Source organism: Notechis scutatus, chromosome 12, assembly GCF_049901735.1.
Source record: "Notechis scutatus isolate UNSWTSFEM ecotype Mainland chromosome 12, rNotScu1.2, whole genome shotgun sequence".
NCBI classification, from domain to species: domain Eukaryota; kingdom Metazoa; phylum Chordata; class Lepidosauria; order Squamata; family Elapidae; genus Notechis; species Notechis scutatus.
The window spans coordinates 12,312,781-12,331,310 of record NC_142020.1 but is presented as its reverse complement, the minus strand read 5'-3'; the positions used below and the strand labels follow the sequence as shown (position 1 = coordinate 12,331,310).

The following is an 18,530-nucleotide window of genomic DNA, read 5'->3' as shown; positions in this document are numbered from 1 at the left end:
ATTTTTATATCCACAGACCATTAGTGGCTTATTTGGTAAAAGCTTTTTTTTTTTCTACTATTCTCTGGATCGATTTCCTCTCTGTTTCTGGCCTGTTGCAAAAATTCCAGAACTGAACAATGACAACAACACCAACTGTCACCCCGGAGTGGCAAAACAATAGGGCCAAGACATAAATCCAACTGAAAGTGAAGGAGCCAAATGAACAGCCTAGGAAAGTTTTCATTTTGCATCTCAGTTATGGAGGGTGGAATTGTACATTCATCAAGCAGCATGTTTCTATATACAGGTAGTCCTCAGCTATGACCACAATGGAGCCCAAAATTTCTGTGGTTAGGTGAGACATTTGTTAAGTGAATTTTGTCCCATTTTTTTTCTTGCCTCTGTTGCTAAGTGAATCACTACAGTTGCTAAGTTAGCAACACGGTTGTTAAATGAATCTGGTTTTCCCCGCTGACTTTGCTGGTCAGAAGGTCACAAAAGGGAATCAGATGACACAGGGATGCAGCAACGGTCATAAATAGAAGTCAGTTGCCTAGCATCCGAATTTTGTTTACATGATGGTGGGAATGCTGGAAAGGTTGTAGCTGTGAAAACGGTCATAAGTCACTTCTTTCAGTGCAGTTGTAACCTTGATCTATCGCTAAACAAACTGTTGTAAGTTGAGGACTACTTGCAAATATATACCAAGACAAATTCCTTGTGTGTCCAATCACGCTTGGCCAATAAAGAATTCTATTCTATTCTATTCTATTCTATTCTATTCTATTCTATTCTATTCTATTCTATTCTATTCTATTCTATTCTATTCTATTCTATTCTATTCTATTCTACTGTACTCTACTCTACTCTACTCTACTCCATCTTCTATTCTATTCCATCTTCTATTCTACTCTACTCTACTTTACTCTACTCTATTCCATTCCATTCTATTCCATATTTTCTATTCTATTCTATTCTATTCTATTCTATTCTATTCTATTCTATTCTACTCTACTCTACTCTACTCTACTCTACTCCATCTTCTATTCTATTCCATCTTCTATTCTACTCTACTCTACTTTACTCTACTTTACTCTACTCTATTCCATTCCATTCCATTCCATTCTATTCCATATTTTCTATTCTATTCTATTCTATTCTATTCTATTCTATTCTATTCTATTCTATTCTATTCTATTCTATTCTATTCTATTCTATTCTATTCTATTCTATTCTACTCTATTCTATTCTATTCTATTCTATTCTATTCTATTCTATTCTATTCAAAGGCGTATTCTGCCAAAGTGAGGATAAAGGAAATAAGTGTCTGATCAGTGTATGCTTAATGGACAAGAAGTCTCCAATTCAAAACATCTCATCAGCTGCCAGTCAGAGTTGACAACGATAGTTCTTTTACCTGTATGCCAAGAAGGAAAGGAGAGTTAAAAAACCAACTTAAAGCACAACACTTACTTGTTGCCTAATTTCCTGCATCTCTCCATCATCTCGGTCAACAAGGTCTACGAAAGAAAAAAAACAGAAAAATAACAAGCAATAAAGGGAAACCGTAAACACCCGGTGCAGGTGCTCCTCAACTTATGACCACAATTGAGCTCAGAATTACAGTTGCTAAGTTTTTCCAGTTATTAATTGGACTGACCCAACTTTATAATATTTTTGCGGCAGTCGTTACAAAAATCACACCCTGGCTATTAAGCGAATCCATGGTCATTAAGCAGATCAATTGTCTGTAATGGGCATTTTTGGAATTAATGGTGATTAAGCAAATCCCCATGGACCTGAAACAAACCCCTGTGGTCATTAAACGAATCAATCATCTGCACTGGGCATTTTTGCATTTACAAGAGGAGGAACAAAACTTATTTCTGGCGAAGCGTCTGTTGTTGTGATTGTTTTAAGATGCCTGGAAAACTGAGGCTAAAACCTCAGCTTGTGTAAGATGTTGTATTTCCGCATGCTTGCGTTTCCAGGAGTGTGTTGTTGTTTTTTAAAAAAGCAAAAGTTGGCACACTGAAGTGTCTCATTAGAAATCCGACATCTTGCTTCAGATCGTCTTAAAGGAGCAATCATGTTAAGCCGACTGGAGTTTAAAAATAAAAGGAAGTGTCATCAGAATGACAAAAGTGAAAAAGGAGTGTGAACAATGGCACCCAGGAGGATTCCAAAGTAGGATAACAAGTTCTTTTGCCTTGTGCCAAGAGACAAGCTGGGCTGTAGAAACTGGAAGGGTACATTATGCTCAGGGGGTGTGGAGGAGCCTCTGCATTCAAATGGTTCTCAAATGCCTTTCCAAGGTTCCTGGGGTTGCCATGTTTTTATTTATTTTATCAGATTTAAAAGAAATCCTACGACATAACACGGTCTGAGCTGGGTTAGGGAATTCTTCAGCTGTAAAGTAAGCCCAGCCTTGAGAAAAACGTTAAGTCAGTTCCTTGTGCCAGTCCCAAATTAACTCTTCTGCTGCTGAATATTAGCAGTTGAGTGAGCGTTTCTCGGCTTTTTTTTAAAGATCTGTGGACTTCAACTCCTAGAATTTCCCCAGACAGCAAGCTGAACACATGGGAGGAAGAATGATTATGGGCTTATGATTTTATTTATTATGTTTAGAACTCACCTTTATTATTTTTACAAATAAGGGAGATCCAACAGACCTCCTATTTTCCCCACAACAACAGTCCTGTGAGTGGGTTGGGCTGAGAGTGAGGGCCTGGCTCAAAGTTACTCAGATGGCTTTCATGCTTAAGGAAGGACTAGAACTCACAGTCTCCTAGTGATTGGCAAAAAGTTACCCAGCTGGCTTTCATGCCTAAGGAAGGACTAGAAGTCACAGTCTCCTAGTGATTGGCTGAAAGTTACTCAGCTGGCTTTCATGCCTAAGGAAGGACTAGAAGTCACAGTCTCCTAGTGATTGGCTGAAAGTTACTCAGCTGGCTTTCGTGCCTAAGGAAGGACTAGAAGTCACAGTCTCCTAGTGATTGGCTGAAAGTTACTCAGCTGGCTTTCGTGCCTAAGGAAGGACTAGAAGTCACAGTCTCCTAGTGATTGGCTGAAAGTTACTCAGCTGGCTTTCATGCCTAAGGAAGGACTAGAAGTCACAGTCTCCTGGGGACTGGCTGAAAGTTACTCAGCTGGCTTTCATGCCTAAGGAAGGACTAGAAGTCACAGTCTCCTAGTGATTGGCTGAAAGTTACTCAGCTGGCTTTCATGCCTAAGGAAGGACTAGAAGTCACAGTCTCCTAGTGATTGGCTGAAAGTCACCCAGCTGGTTTCCGTGCCTAAGGTGGGACTGTGTCATATGGAGATTCACAGTCATTCACGTCATGCTTGTCCAAAAAGTGCTTTTTCAAGAGGCCACTGAACTTTTGGAACAACAAAGGCGGGACTAGAACTCACAGTCTCCTGGTTTCTAGCCTGGTGTCTTAACCACTAGATCAAAGTATGCCATGGCCAAGAGAGATTCTACCATAGGATAGTGCCTCTCTTCATTCCCAACCTGTCTAATGAAAACCTTGGATGCAATCAGATGGAGATTCTCCATTATACCAAACTTGAGTAACCTTCAAAACTTTTTTTTTTACCTCTGCAGCTCGGTAAGCGATGCATTGTAGAATCCAATCAATGGCCGGAGAATAAAGTGTTAGATACGACGGGATCTCCACGCCCTGGGCCACCAGCTGGTTCTGGACTGTATCCCCATGAACCTGTGAAGAACATCCAAAGCAAATAGTCACCAAAAAAGTCCAAGTGGTGGAAAAAGAGGAAGGATTCACCGTAAAGCCAAAACATGGCATTGCTGACCTCAACGAAAACTCTGGGGGGGAAAAATGATTGGAGGCAAAAGCATCCAAAGTCATAGAAATTGGAGAATTCTCAATGGGGCCAATCCGCTTATGGTGAAGAAAATGAACGTGAAGATGAGCAAAACTGACATCTGCTTCTCTCACCTGTCCTGCTTCCAGGCAGAGCTCCAGGGTGGAAAGCAATTTGAACAAGCCCAAAAGTGCTTTTTTCCTCAAAAGGCAACTGGATTTTCATTGGTTTTTTTTTAATCTTGGAAAATGTTTTGCTTCTCATCCAAGAAGCTTCCACAGTTCTAACTTCGGTTCTCCACAGACAAATTTGAACAAACCACATATTGTTGTGGATTGGAATTCACACGTCCAATTGGTAGACACCTTGACAAAGACTCTTTAAGTCGGCACCAGATGGAAAGTACAGGTCATTTTTGACTTGCAACCATAACCGGGATCGCTGCTAAGCAAGGCAGCTGTTAAAAGGGTCGTGTCTGATTTGATGACCTCTTTTTTTTTGCCAAGTGAACCATGCAGTCATTAAGCAAATCCAGCTAGGGAAGATCACAAATGGCAACCAGGATACTGCAACTGTCATAAATATATACAAGTGCCTGAATTTTGGTCCTATGATTGTGGGGATGCTGCAAAGATCCTAGGTGCAAGATCTGGTCATAAATTATTTTTACCGCGCTCTTCAAACGGTCACTAAATGAATGGCTATAAGTCGAGGACTACCTACAAACCAAGACCTACCATATGGATGAGCATTCAATGATTTAGAACAGATAGGCTAGCTTTTCTACTTCCAAGGTTCTCTATCCTGTCAACAGCTACAACTCTTTTCTGTCTGATCTAGGGAGCAGGAAAGAACCTCATCGAGGAAAGGATCCAGGTGCGGATTCTGCTGTGATAAGGACAGGCCATTTACTTACTTGCTTAAAGGTTAGAAGGAAGTCGAAAAAGTTCTTGTTCAGGTTGTCCTTCAGATGAGGGGCTACTTCCATGCCAACCTGTTTGAGGAACCAAATGAATGAAATCTCTTCTCTGCTTTTTCTTAATAACGGTTCTGTGCATTTTATATTCCTTCAAAGGCTTGAATAAAAAGGGGGTCAGCGTATCAAGGAAGATTTATTTTGATAGGATAAAGGCAGGAAGATTACTATATGCACAAAGATGGAAAAGTATTCAAATAATGGAGGAATGGATCATAAAACAGTCAGAATGAGCATTTAAAAAAGACTAGAAACCTTTAAAGCAAGTGTTCAACCTTGACAACTTTAAGACTTGTGGACTTCAACTCCCTCAGCATACCTGACTGGTGAATTCTGGGAGTTGAAGTCCACAGGTCTGAAAGTTGCCAAGGTTGGACACTCCGTTATGGACTTTTCTTTTCTTTTTTTTTGGCTAAAAGAAGGACAAATTAAAATGATGGTTCATGGACTCAATTCAATCAATAATTATTTCAGTATAATTCAATAATTCCTTTTCTATTGTTCCATAAATAGCAATATCACTTAGACTTATATATCACTTCACAGTGCTTTCCAGCCCTTTCTAAGCGGTTTATAGAGTCAGCCTCTTGCCTCCAACAATCTGGGCCCTCATTTTACCGATATCGGAAGGATGGAAGGCTGAGTCAACCTGGAGCCTGGTGAGAGTCAAACTGCCACATTGCAGGCAGCCGGCAATCAGCAGAAATAGCCTGCAGCACTGCATTCTAACCACTGCGCCACCACGCCTTTTAACCAAGACTGGTAAGGAAAAAAATTAGTTTAAAAAAAAAATCTTACCCTGCAGAGATATGCTCTAGCATAGACAGCCACCAAAGGATCACCAATTCCTCGGATCATGGAAGTCAATCGGGGGAGGCATTCCGAAATTCCCCTAAAAAACCGATAATTTGAGATTCATCCCTGAAAATCAGGCTCACTTCTGACCACGGGGTCCTTGGTGCTCTCTGAGCTTGGCTGTTTCTCGCAGATGTTTCCTTACTTAACTAAGTAACATCATCAGTTCTATTCTAACATCATAACACCTTTTAGTACTGACGAAGTTCCCTGGTTGGGTAATGAAACGTCTACAAAAAAAACCCAACCAATCTCAGAGAGAATGAAGGACCCCACATTTCAACTCTGAGCTACAGATATTCTCTTCTACCAATATCACTTCTGACAATCTCAAAGGCCTGGCTGCTACCAGCCTATAATTACCCACTAACCTGAGACTTCAAAATATAGTCAAGCAACTTAGTTATCCCAAAGCCACTGCAGCAAACACAATAAATCCTAGCATCTAACAGAATATCCTGCAGTTCCTCCCGAAGGAGGAGGCGGAGAGACTCTGCCCCATGCAGTGTGAACAAAAGGACAGCTCCATGGGAATCCTGCTCAGTCGATAGAAGAGGACAGCCCAACGTTCATAAAGCCCACCACCCTGCTAATATTTCACAAGGCCTTTAAGCTTTTAACACTAGCAGAGTTTTTACTACAGGAAACAAGCCTACTGTCAGGATTCTGCCACTTAACCCCATTTAAATCATGAGTCTCGAGCCAAACTTCCAAAACTTCAAAAAGATTTATTGGGAGTTAACATGCTGGCACTACCTGGGTGTAGCTGACTCTGAGACACATCATTCATTGTCACCCTTGACCCTGGTTTTCCTCCACCCCCTGGGTGTTTCATAATTCATATTCTCCAATGGGACACCCCCCTAGCCAAGAGTCATCAATCATGTTCTCCAGTTACAATTTTGCATGGGAAAAACTTCAGTCACCTAGTTACTATGTTTGAAAACACTTATGGAATGCAGTTTCGGTTTTGCAAGCTGCTGCACTGCTCCCCCCTCCCTTTCTGTTGGCAACTCTTAAAAAAACCAGAGAAATATTTTATGAGTTGACACGTACACTGCTGCAAAATTATTCAGACATTTGCTGAGAGACACTGCAAAGCTTTTGTGGCCCTTAAACTCTCAAAGTCACTGCTTCACAGTTAGCCAGTCTATAGCTGTGCAACAGCAAACCAAAGAGCATTCTATAGAAATTATACACCAAAACTTATTTTTCTATTAAGAGTGTTCATCCCACAGTTCAAGCTCTAAAGCCTAAAGTCTGCTATTTATGACCCAAGGAGCCTTCACTGATCGGTGTGCTAAATTTCAGGGACCAATCAATAAAAAAAGCTCTTTGCATCCCAGACATATGTCTTTTCCTATATTTAGTGTCCCACATAAAACAGACCATAAAGCATAAAGTGAAATCGTAAAGAGATGATGGAGAAGCCTCAGGCCAGAATCCCCGTGTTTCAATGCCACAAGCACCCCATTTACCTAGGTTTACAAGTAGTTCCTTGACTTACGACTGGTCATATTTGAAGTTAGGATGGACCTCCCTAGAGCTAGTTACGACCTCATTTTGAAATTTTGAAAGACACTCCCCCTCCCCCCCCCACACACACCCAGTCATAACATTGCATTTTGAGCTCTTGGCACTTTTTAATGCAGTTTTTTTCCCTGAAAACGTGTTTACTTCCAGCTTACATTAAAAATAAACCATTGTGTATAAGAGCTTTGCTTAATGACCACCATAAAAAAGGTCATAAAATCAAGCATGAAATCTGCTTAATGATCGCCATGACTTATAACTCTAATTTCGAGCTCAATTATAGCCATAACTGGAGGATTATCTATATTGAATTATCAAATGCTATCAAGCCTTACGTTTTGGAAAGAAATTTGTTGCACTTCAATATCGATGTCTCCACATAACTGGCACAGAGTCAGGGGAAAAAAAATTCAGAATAAAGTTACACCTAACAAAAGAAGTAGGTAATATATTGCCAGGATTGATATACAAGTTTACTTGTTATCAGCAATTAGGGATGCAGGTAAGTTAAAACATTTTAAAAATGACATAGTTTGCAAGTATAAATCAGGTAATATTTCTTTCATCAAAGTCTTATTCCAATAAGGATACAATCTTGGGATGAGTTCTCGGATGGACGCAATCTTGAAAAACCAGTTTAAGCAGGTTTCTTTGGCGATATCATTCACACTTTCAGTAGTAAAATTATCTGGTTAAAATTAAAAAAAAATCAGAAGTCTTAATTAAGAATCCGCTTCCTTATACTATCCCTCAATTAAATTAGATACAGCATTGTAATCACACATATCTCAGAAAACAGCATTCAAGCGTGTAAAAATAAAGCATAATTAAAAATGCTAATTTTAGAGGTCATTATTATTGTAATTTTGAAGCTAGAGATTCCACTACTTTTTGGTTTGTGATGGTTTTTGCCAATTTCCAATTTCATATTTGTGAAGGTTTGATTAATAGCAGTTCAGCGTTTAGCAGTGAGATACCATTAAATAGCAATTAATAGAAACAGCAATAGTACTCAGACTTATATACCACTTCAAAATGCTTTACAGCCCTCTAAGTGGTTTACAAAGTCAGCAGATTGCCCCCAACAATCTGGGTCCTCATTTTACCTGCTTCAGAAGGGTGGAAGGATGAGTCAACCATCGTGATCGTAAATCACAAAGAACACTTCTAAACACTCTTGTGGAATGTGCCAAAAGTGCTTTTTTTTCCCAAGGGGCATCTGGACTGTCTTGTTTTTGTATTCCCTTGGAAGACGTTTCACTTCTCATTCAAGAAGCTTCTTCACCTCTGACTGGATGGTGGGGAATGAACGGATTTGCAAGGAACGTAAACTTTTCCATTCCCCACCATCTCATCAGAGTTGAAGAAGCCTCTTGGATGAGAAGCGAAACGTATTCCGAGAAAAAACAGAAAGTCCAGTTGCCTCTTGAGAAAAAAAAAAAAAGCACCTTTGGGACAACCATGACCTGAAGGATGGAGAAACTCCACAGACGGACATGGATTGATCCTCCTGATCTGCTCTACCTCAATGTCCTGATGCCCTGATCCACAAGATTGGCCTTTTTAAGGGGAAAGTCGTATTAACTGGGCAGCTTCAAGACATCTGAGCTGGTTCTGGACTGACCCAATTTCATTCCGTCAAGTCCTCTGGACCAAGATGTGTTTCCTTGGTTGGTAGGAGGGAAAAGGCCAGCTTTGTTTATTGTAAGGCAAAAGTGGAACAAATGGATTGATGGCCCGGCCTAGGGTGATTTTTATCCCCTCTGTATTCCAAGCACCTCTTTGGCACAGAACAAGAGGAACAGCAGCAGATGCTTTCACTCCATTGCAAGACGCCACCGTTTGTTATTCCACGGCCGTCTTCTTCAAGAACACAGAGCCCAGGCAGAAATTTTGGGAGAGACTGCCATCTTCTCCCCTTTTTCGCCCTTCCCCCCCCAAAATCCCTCCCCTTCCCTCCCTGCAGCTGAGGACTCTTACATAATGGGAGTGCTATGGGGATCCAGATTCTGCCATTCAAGCATGTTATTAACTGCCGAGTTGGTTAAGGACAAACACCCTTTAGCCGGAGCCACTCGACGGAGGACGCAACGAGAAAGATCAGGAAGGCAAACAAAATTCTAACCCTTCTGCGAAGCTGAACCGATTTCAGAATGCATAAACATTTCAATGATTTTTTTTTTTTAAAAAAGCGGGGGAATTTTAAACGCTCCGCTAAGAAGCGACGTCGGCTCCGCTGAGCGTTGGCTTTTAGGCGTAAAACTTTGGCTTTTGTTATCAAGGGCACAGCGGAGTCCTTTCCAATTATTTCTGCTGCAGGCCGGTTTCTCTATGGTATGGGCTCAGTCAGAATCTTCTTCTCTTTTATCCGAACGGAAAGAGCGCAGGGCATTAATGAGCGTGTTCTCGTCTCACGGAAAACCACTCAAGGCACAGCTTGGCCCAGGAAATTGTCTGTGTTTGCCATACCTGGGATTTCTCATTCCAGCAAGATTGCAAGAGGGGGGGACCGTTGGCTGACCCTAAATGAGCTTCGGGCAAAGTCAACATGTATCCTCAAACTACCCAAACAGGAGCAATAAGCAGAAGCAAAAGATCACAAGGGGATCTCAAACTATCCTGCGCTTCTAGAGAGAGAGAGTTTGCTGTAGTGGTTAAGGTGCTAGACTAGAAACTGGGAGACTGCAAGTCCTAGTCTCCATTAGGTATGGAAGCCAACGGGGGACTTGGGGCCAGTCTCTCTCAACTCAACTCAGCCCAGCCCAGCCCAACCCAACCCAACCCAACTCAACTCAACACAACTCAACACAACCAAACTCAACCCAACCCAATCAAACTCAACTCACAGTTGCTGTCGAGGAAACAAGGGGCAGTAGTTTTATGCCTTGAGTTGTACCAAGGCAGGAGGGAACTGGAACTTCTCCAGTCCTGCTTGGGAGTTTGGATTCTCTACACAGAGAGCTGTGCTCGAAAATACAATATGGTTAATGGAATTATCCCAAATTCCTTATTCCAATTCCTTTGGGGAAGAACATATATGGACTGTTGCGTCTGATTGCCTTATTGTGTTTTAGTTAGTGAGAACAAACAACGAATAAGGAATTTGGAATAATTCCTTATTCGGTGTTTGTTCTTACTAAGCCACAATAAGGCAACCGGAGGTCAACAATCCCTAGGCGATCTTCCCCAAAATTTTGCTGAGCCTTTTTCTCTTATAATCCAATAGAACTACAATTGGGAGATCCGTATCAGCCACAAGACTGTTGGAAACATCCTTAAGACTTAGAATGAACTTTTAGGAAGCTAAAACTTCTGAGACATTTTGGAACACTTTCAAAAATATTTCCCAGTTGCATCTTATTTTTTTTTTCTACTGCTAATTCTGAACAGTTTGTCTCCAACTGAATCCACTGGAGTCAAAGATGCTAATGAGGGTTTGCAAGCTCATTTGCTATGGAACAACCTACCTGGCAATGGGGTGCAATGATCAGCACACATAGAAAAGATCCGTTCAAACACCAATTTTCCTGCAATGATAACAGTAAGATGGTAAATACCTTTTGCACAGCAATTCTAGATGCAAGTTCTGGAAAAGAATGATTGGTTATCAAGTATATGGATTAAAATTATAAAATTAAAGGACAGCTAGTTTAGACATGCTAGCACTGATGATGTTACCTAGTTGGGTCATGAAACGTCTGCAAGAAAGCAACCAAGCTCAGAGAGCACTAATGACCCCACAGTTCAACCCTGAGCTACACAAATTTTTCCTCTATTGGTAAAATCTCTACTCTAAAGTTGTTTTGAAATGAATTAACCCTCATGCTATCTATTCCTTCAGAACCCACAGGAGAAAACGGAGGCGATTATGTTAAACGATCCAAGTATTTTAAGAAATGCACTGAAAAACTGCTTTCCTATAAATGGTATTAGCTGGATATCCTTTCTAAAATCTTTTGTTTGCAGACTCACGCCACTTCCATCTCCTGCTGTCAGAGGAGAACGGGTTTCAAATCTAAATAAAGGCTTCTTTTTCTCTTGTCTCCTCTCATTCTAATCATGTTGCGCTTTTTTGGTTTGCTAAATACATTTTTGGCATTACATCATGCTGCCCTCAAGTGGGATAACGGGCACATCACACAATATCTTGCTCAAATCCAGATTTAAGAGAGGAAATAAACCCGTTTTATTAAATTGAAGAATGAAAGAGATGGACGCTCAAAAACTCCCCAATGTGTTATTATCCAAAAACTGCTTTTAAAACAAGTTGGTGGCGTTTATTCTTATTCTTATATTCTTATTCAATATTTATTCTACACAGTAACTTACACAGAATGTCTATAAGGCTGTGTTTCCCAATCTGGGTCATTTTAAGGTGTCTGGACTTCAACCAGAATATCCCAGCCAGCCAGCCTAGCTGGAGAATTCTGGGAGTTGTAGTCCACACATCTTAAAACAGCTATGGTTGGAATCGCTCTTATAAGAGGTCCATGTGGGTGATAAATTTCAAAAAGTATAAATAATCCAGTAAAAATTTCTCAGCCACTGCAGCCAACCTACTTAGAAGGAGGAAGCCAATAATATTTCTACTTTCTTGGAAGGCCAGTTTGCAATGGCAGTTGGCAGGCACCTGTCAAAGTTGGCTTACTGCAAGTTATGAAAATAGTTATTCTTCAACTTGAAGCCATTTTGGGAAAATCCAGAAATGTCTACCATTCAGTCTTAAGAGGTTCTAGCCACTGCAAAAAAATAAAGATTGGTAGAGGAAAAGGATGGGGTAGATTTCACCCTAAGTGTTCTCTTGCTTCTGTTGGAGAGAAGCGTCTGTCTTCTCTTCAGAACTTTATTAAGGGCATAAGGTTTTGTAAGCTGCAATTCACAACAGCCGTTGCCTTTTCCAACATCAATTAGTTGGAAAAGGTGCTACTGGATCAGTCTGGAGTTTTGGTTGTTGTTGTTTTTTTGCTGTTATAGACTAAGAAGGTTCTCCTTCTTCAATCTCCTCTTCCAGAATTTCTTGCTCACCTAATTTTCAGAAAACCATTCATATTTTTCTTTTATTTAAACAAACAAACAAAAAATACAGAAGGGCCTATACTCACCAAAGGTATCAAGAATGTCTGTTATTAAGACAAATTTACTGGGATAAAACTGAATCACGGTTGTATCTGAAAGAAGTTTAGAGCACTGGGTGGAGAGAAAAAGGGAAACAAAAATTAACCTGTTGTGTAATTACAGAGTGTCATTTTGTTGATTAAAAGGAAGCTGGAAGATAGCCTGTCATTTGAAGGGCAGAGTTTATCCACAAAGATTTCCACTCCAACTCCACGGCTTTCTCTTATTTATTTCCTGGCTGACCCTCAATCTGCCTTGTGGATTTCTTTAGCGCTAAATTCCTTCTTAACCCAGCAGCGATGGAATGGAACCGTTGCTAAGCCCCACTGTATTATTTGTAATATATTCCAGATGTCATTCCAGCAGCAAAAGATAAACATTCCCAATAAAAGCAGGGAGAAGGAAAGGTAGAACAGAGATGCCAGACTCCTCAGACTTACACAACCGAATACTTTTGATGGCGAACCCCTGGGAAATCTCTTTTCGAAGCCTCCCCAACCAACTTAGCTAGACAAAAATTAACCAGGGAGAAAGAAAATAAACCGATAGGAAGAGGTTGTTATTTCTACCCATTAGGGCTGTTATTAGTTGGGCTGGACCTCTCCCAACAGGCCAGTCGTGCTGAATGCTCTGAGAACAAGAATAACAGAACATCTGGGCCTCCCTGAATATCTCTTTCCAGAGATTTGTGTGCGTATTTCTTATGGCATAACAAAATATAGCATGAGTGCATAAAAATCCTCCAAAAGAACCCCCCATATAAAATGTATATAAAAGTAAAGGCTTTCCTTGTCAGTCATGTCCGGCACGATGTTCATTTCTGTTTCTGGGCTGAGAGAGCCAGAGTTGTTCAAAGACAATTTCCATGGTCATTTGGTCAAGCATGGCTATACGCCAAAGGCGCATGGAACCCCGTTACCTTCCCACTGAAGTGGTACCTATTAATCTATTCCCATCTGCACGCCTTCAAACTGCTAGGGGAGCAGGAACTACTAGGGCAACGAATGGGAGCTTACCCCATTGCATGCACTCAAGTCTTGAATCAAGGCTATCAGCTCTTCAGCTGACAAGCTCAGGTTCTTTAGCCACTAAGCCACTGTGCCCCTCTATATAGCAAAATATAAAATACTAGAACAGTGAATTATTTTAAAAACCCAAAGTACAAGTGATAATAAAATTGTGAACCAAATTAAATTATGTACGAGCAGTTACTGGAGTGATTAAACCTATGGCTGGATAACTAGGCCATTTAGCCATTGGTAACACAGCGATTCCGAGGTTAAGTAATCAATGCGGTAACCAGGAAGTATTAAGAATTGCTGTCGAATCCTTTCTTCTTCTTTTCCTTTTTCCTTCTGGTCAGCCCGGGGATTCTCACTTGCCATGAACCCTTTAGGTATAAATACTTTAAATAAAGTACCTAACTAGGCATTTTGATCCACTTAACGACTATGGCATTTAACAATCGTTGCCTTTGTCTTTAAAAACTAATAAAATTTGTTTAAGAAAAAAACAAACAATCGTTGCCAAAAAGACTGTTAAAATCAGGTTGGTCACGTGACTGACCCATTTCCTCTCTTACGACCGTAATGGGCAGCTCCGTTACACTCGTAACTCGAGGCCTTCCTGTAAACAGAAATGCAAAAAGCACCAGAGCTGGGCACCCTCGCAAGTTTCTTGCTCAAGGGTGTCCACTCAAAAAGAAAAGGAGGAAAACCAGGGGTGGGATTCAAATTTTTAAACAACCAGTTCTGTGGGCGTGACTTGGTTGGTGGGCGTGGCTTGGTGGTCATGTTATTGGCTGGGCATGGCCAACTCAATATCACTCACATCGAGGCACGCATCTCCTCGCCTGGTTTCTTATGACTGTGGGGATGCTGCAACAGTCGTAAGTGTGAAAAATGGTCATCAGTCACTTTTTTCAGTGCCATTGTAACTTTGAATGGTCACTCCACACAAGCAAAGTACCAGCAAAGGAGGGGGGAAAAACTCCAGAGACGTTCCAGAGACAGGAAATCTAGTCCTACCAAGAATGTAATAAGGGTTAATGGAGAGGCAGCTTCTGTAAGCAACACCAGAATGTTTCCTTCCTGCCTTCCTTACAGGATTAGGCCAGTAATTTCTTCTAACATCCGGTTGTCCGAACTGCTTACAATGTTAACAACCGGTTCTAGCGAATAGGTGCGAACTGGTAGAATCCCACCCCTGAGGAAAACCCAGAAGCAGCCATGAACTCCTTTGAAAACGTTAAAAGCATCCTTCTTCATCAATGTACAACGCCACTTATGGCAGTGTTATGCTCACCTGGATAACAATCTTAAGGGCTTTGACTTTCTGATCAGAGGCCCACGCATCCTTCAAGGATTGGTTGAGTTCTTCGATCCGGTTCGTGTAGTCTTGCTGGGTTAAGTTTAGCAATTCTTTTTGGGAACCCTAAGAAGTAGATGGGGTGCAAAATGGTGAGTTGTTGTTGTTTTTAAACAGCTTTCTCCTCTTGCTTTGAGAGAACAGCCCAGAAAATGCAGAATTGCTATACTGAATAGTACAAACCAGCTATCACTGCTATTCATTCCTAAAGAATTCCAGACAGCATCCTTTGTCCCCCAACAAGCATTTCTGTCTCATGATCTACCTTAGGAGAACATACAGGTAGTCCTCAACTTACAATCATTTGTTTTGTGACCATTCAAAGTTACAACAGCACTGAACAAAGTGATCTTTTTCACACGACTATGGCAGTCTCGCCATGGTCATGTGATCAAAATTCAGACTCTTGGCAACTGACTCCTATTTATGACAGTTGCAATGTCCCGAGGTCACATAATCTCCTTTTACGACCTTCTGACAAGCAAAGCAAGGGGGAAACCAAATTCACTTAACAACTATGTTATTAACTTAAGAACTTCAGTGATTCAACTGTAGCAAGGAAGGTCGAAAAATGGACAAAACTCACTTAACGTGCTTAGCAATGGAGATTTTGGGCTCAGTTGCGGTCGTAAGTCAAGGACTACCTGCATTTAAAAAAAATCTATTACAAATTATGGGATCAAAAGCTCTCATGTCAGTTTCCTCAAGGCGGTACAACAGAATGTAGACTATGTTAAAATCCTACAGAATCCTGAAAGAAAGGACATAAATTTCTTTGCTTTAAACATGAATTTTTGATCACCTCTTCGAGATCATCCAATTCTTCTAGTCTGGTTCGCACTTTCTCTGAAACGGTGGATCCAGGAGTTGAGGCTTTCCCTGCAAGTAATTTACACACTTTAAACTGTACAATCCTCAGGAACTTAATTTCCAAGGAAGAGGTTCTAAAATAATTTTGGACTGAATTAAAGAATACATTATATTCCAACAATACTTAAAGAAAACAATTACAGGCAGAATTAGAGTAGATATTTTTTGCTATACATTTCAAACTGTTGTAATTGGCAGTATTTTAGACTTTGTGGGCCAAATTTCTGGTTTATAAAAGCCCTTGGAATCCTTTGTTTGGAAAACAAATGCATAGCTGCCCAACTTCTGGATATTTTTTTTAAGTGTGAAGACTCCATATGTATCAAAATAGAGGGTGTTAGTTTAGGAGGAAGTTCCTTCATGTCTGTAATAATTTTCCAATTAAGGAACATGGTTTATAGAAAAAAGAATAAAATAATGCTGACACTTAAACGCAAAACTTTAAATAAGTTCAATATTTAGAAGTGAATGCCTACCTTTTTCAGATCCCATGTATAAATTCTGCAAAGAAAACAGACGTTCAGTTTAAATTAGCGATTCCCAACTGTCCAGTTCTGTTACATAATCAAAGGCCAACAGTCCCTTATCAAAATTCACATTGTGAATTGTCCCCTATTACGCAAAGCTACGAAGTGGCTAGCTTGGTATGTTCTAGGAATCCAATCATTATATTTTGTAAAACCAGCCAATTATGGTTTAAAATATTTGCAGTTCAAAAGATTCCAGAAAGTAGCAGAAAACATGGCCCAATGCTCATTTTCAGTATGACTCCATATGTTATGTTTTTTTTTTTTTAATAATAACTGGAGTGAGGAGGAGTGCCGTAATACCTCCTTAAAAAACCTTGATCCAGCTAGCTCGGCTGGTAGCACCTCGTAAGGGCCCCTTTCCAGGGTTACAGGAGAAGATGGCCAACAGTTTTGAAGGCGGAAGAGGGCTTTATGCCCCAATGGCAGATAAAATAGTAGAACCATCTTCTAGGAGAAGGGAAACTCCGATTTCAAACCTCCACTGCCTTGTGGTTGTATCTATTATTGGAAAAGGCTTCAGGGGTCAACCTCAAGGCAAAATCCGGAGCCAGAGTCTCAGAAGCAGTTCGTGGCTGTGTACAATCACGTTCTGGTAACTCCTGCAATGCAACTGGAACTAATCGTATCGGCTCTGCCGTTCCATTAGACTATTTCAGTGACGTGGAAAGGGGAGGATCTGCTGCTTGGGTAACAGTTTATCCTCCATATTAAATTACCCAGGCCTCATGCTCTGTAGAAGACACTCCAGCTTTGCATACAGCATTGAAATAACACGGGAAGTGACAGTTACCAGTTTCATAGAACGATACCATAGTCTCTAGAGACTGAAGGATGCCAATACAATAATAACTAGCTTTCCCTCTTTATATTTTTTTCCTTGCATTTCCGACACCTTTGTATTGTTTACACAAGATTAAAAGTGGACTCACTATGGACAGTTTCTCATTTGTTGTGTAGCGTGCGAGGATTTCCCCCCGTTTGCTGGACCAAGGTTCAAAGTCACTTCCCACAGACAAACTCTCATCTTTATCACGCTTCTTCCTGGCATTATCCTACAAAGGAGTACAAAAAACAGCACAACATTTTTACATAAATAAACAATGCTGCTTTTACGTTAAAACGCCTGCCTTTTGTTTTCTAAATTGAGGATAAAATTAAATGTTACACCACCACTACCAGAATGAATAAAAGCCACCGACAAGCATGGAACTGTCAGAAATGTGTATTTAAAAACCCATAATTAAATGCAGTCAAATCCATCAGCTCTCCGGTAAAAGCACAGAGATTGGTTACCTATGGAGAAAAGCACAAATGAAGGCTAGTCTTTGCCTTCAGCACCTTGGAGAGCTCCCTGCAAGACTCGTTAAACTGCTTTGAGAGCATCAATACCAGAACTGGAAATGAGGTATTTCCACTTTGAGTCAGGAGACTCCCAAAACAGACCCTGAACAAGCTTAAAAATGATTAACAAAATAACTTCTCCCTTCTGTCCCTCCCTCCAAAATTGAGTGACTACAACATTGGGGAAGAGCCCATAAGTGTGAGGTGGCCCTATCCACTGTAGTCTTCACTATATGGAACTTAAACATAAATTTTGGACACACGCACATCTGCAGAATGCAGGGGCAGCAGTAACACCAGCCCCTTACCTAACCGGTCTGAAATGACATTACCGTTGTCATGCTCAACAATGGATCGGCAGTAGCTGCAAACAAGGATAAAGGATCTGTGCCATCCAGAATGCTGCTGAGTGGGTCCAGCATTGAACTAGATGATGAAGATGATGTAGAGGATGTGCTCCCTTTACGACCCAATTTTTTTGTCTTCGATTCAGTAACCTGAGTAATAAAATAGCATACGTAAGAAGTTTGCAGCTGAATCCTTTTCACCCTTATTCCAACGAAAATGGCACTTATTCCAAGACCAGGCAAACCTGTGTAAGAGACCAGTTCTTGTCTATTTTTGGTTGAGATGTTCAATTCTGTGAGCCATCACTGAGCTACGGATAGATACTTTAGACAACGGAGAACATTCAATGCTAGACAAAGCCTAATTCTGAACAAACTTAAAGAGTAGATCAGGCATTAAAGTAGAATCCACATGCTGCTATTATAAAACTAAACATTTTACTACCAGTGTTTACTGCAAATAGTGCAGAATTTAATTTTCCTAATTTGAAGTCATGCTGATGGTATCAGACAGACCTTTTTATGGAGATATGACAAACCAAAAGGTCTTGCTCTTTTATTGATCAAACTTGATAATGACACTGTTGGTTTGCAGAACAACATGACAATGTCACGTTTTCTGCAGATTACTAGGTAAACCTACCATAATGGGTTTGAGTGGATGGAAATCACCAAATTCCACAGACACAGCTTCCAGTCTGTATGATTCCAATTCACGCCCATAGTTTCGTGTTCTTGCATGCCTGAAAGACAAAAGTGTGTGTGTGTGTGTGTGTGTGTGAG

General features: G+C 40.6%; 1 protein-coding gene across 3 annotated transcripts in view; it reads right to left on the bottom strand.

Annotated features, from left to right (window-relative positions):
• VPS35L (VPS35 endosomal protein sorting factor like) overlaps positions 1 to 18,530 on the bottom strand; it is a 47,043-nt gene that overhangs the window by 26,914 nt on the left and 1,599 nt on the right. For all 3 annotated transcript variants that reach the window (XM_087942128.1, XM_087942129.1, XM_087942130.1), the window contains exons 2-15: positions 18,391 to 18,490; positions 17,733 to 17,897; positions 16,989 to 17,111; positions 16,006 to 16,030; positions 15,462 to 15,538; positions 14,597 to 14,725; positions 12,280 to 12,364; positions 10,645 to 10,704; positions 7,769 to 7,865; positions 7,513 to 7,560; positions 5,588 to 5,681; positions 4,730 to 4,807; positions 3,582 to 3,704; positions 1,456 to 1,502 (exon numbers count right to left, since the gene is read on the bottom strand). In XM_087942128.1, coding sequence (XP_087798254.1) covers positions 1,456 to 1,502; positions 3,582 to 3,704; positions 4,730 to 4,807; positions 5,588 to 5,681; positions 7,513 to 7,560; positions 7,769 to 7,865; positions 10,645 to 10,704; positions 12,280 to 12,364; positions 14,597 to 14,725; positions 15,462 to 15,538; positions 16,006 to 16,030; positions 16,989 to 17,111; positions 17,733 to 17,897; positions 18,391 to 18,490 — 1,251 coding nt within the window. The remainder of the gene's footprint in view (positions 1 to 1,455; positions 1,503 to 3,581; positions 3,705 to 4,729; positions 4,808 to 5,587; positions 5,682 to 7,512; positions 7,561 to 7,768; positions 7,866 to 10,644; positions 10,705 to 12,279; positions 12,365 to 14,596; positions 14,726 to 15,461; positions 15,539 to 16,005; positions 16,031 to 16,988; positions 17,112 to 17,732; positions 17,898 to 18,390; positions 18,491 to 18,530) is intronic.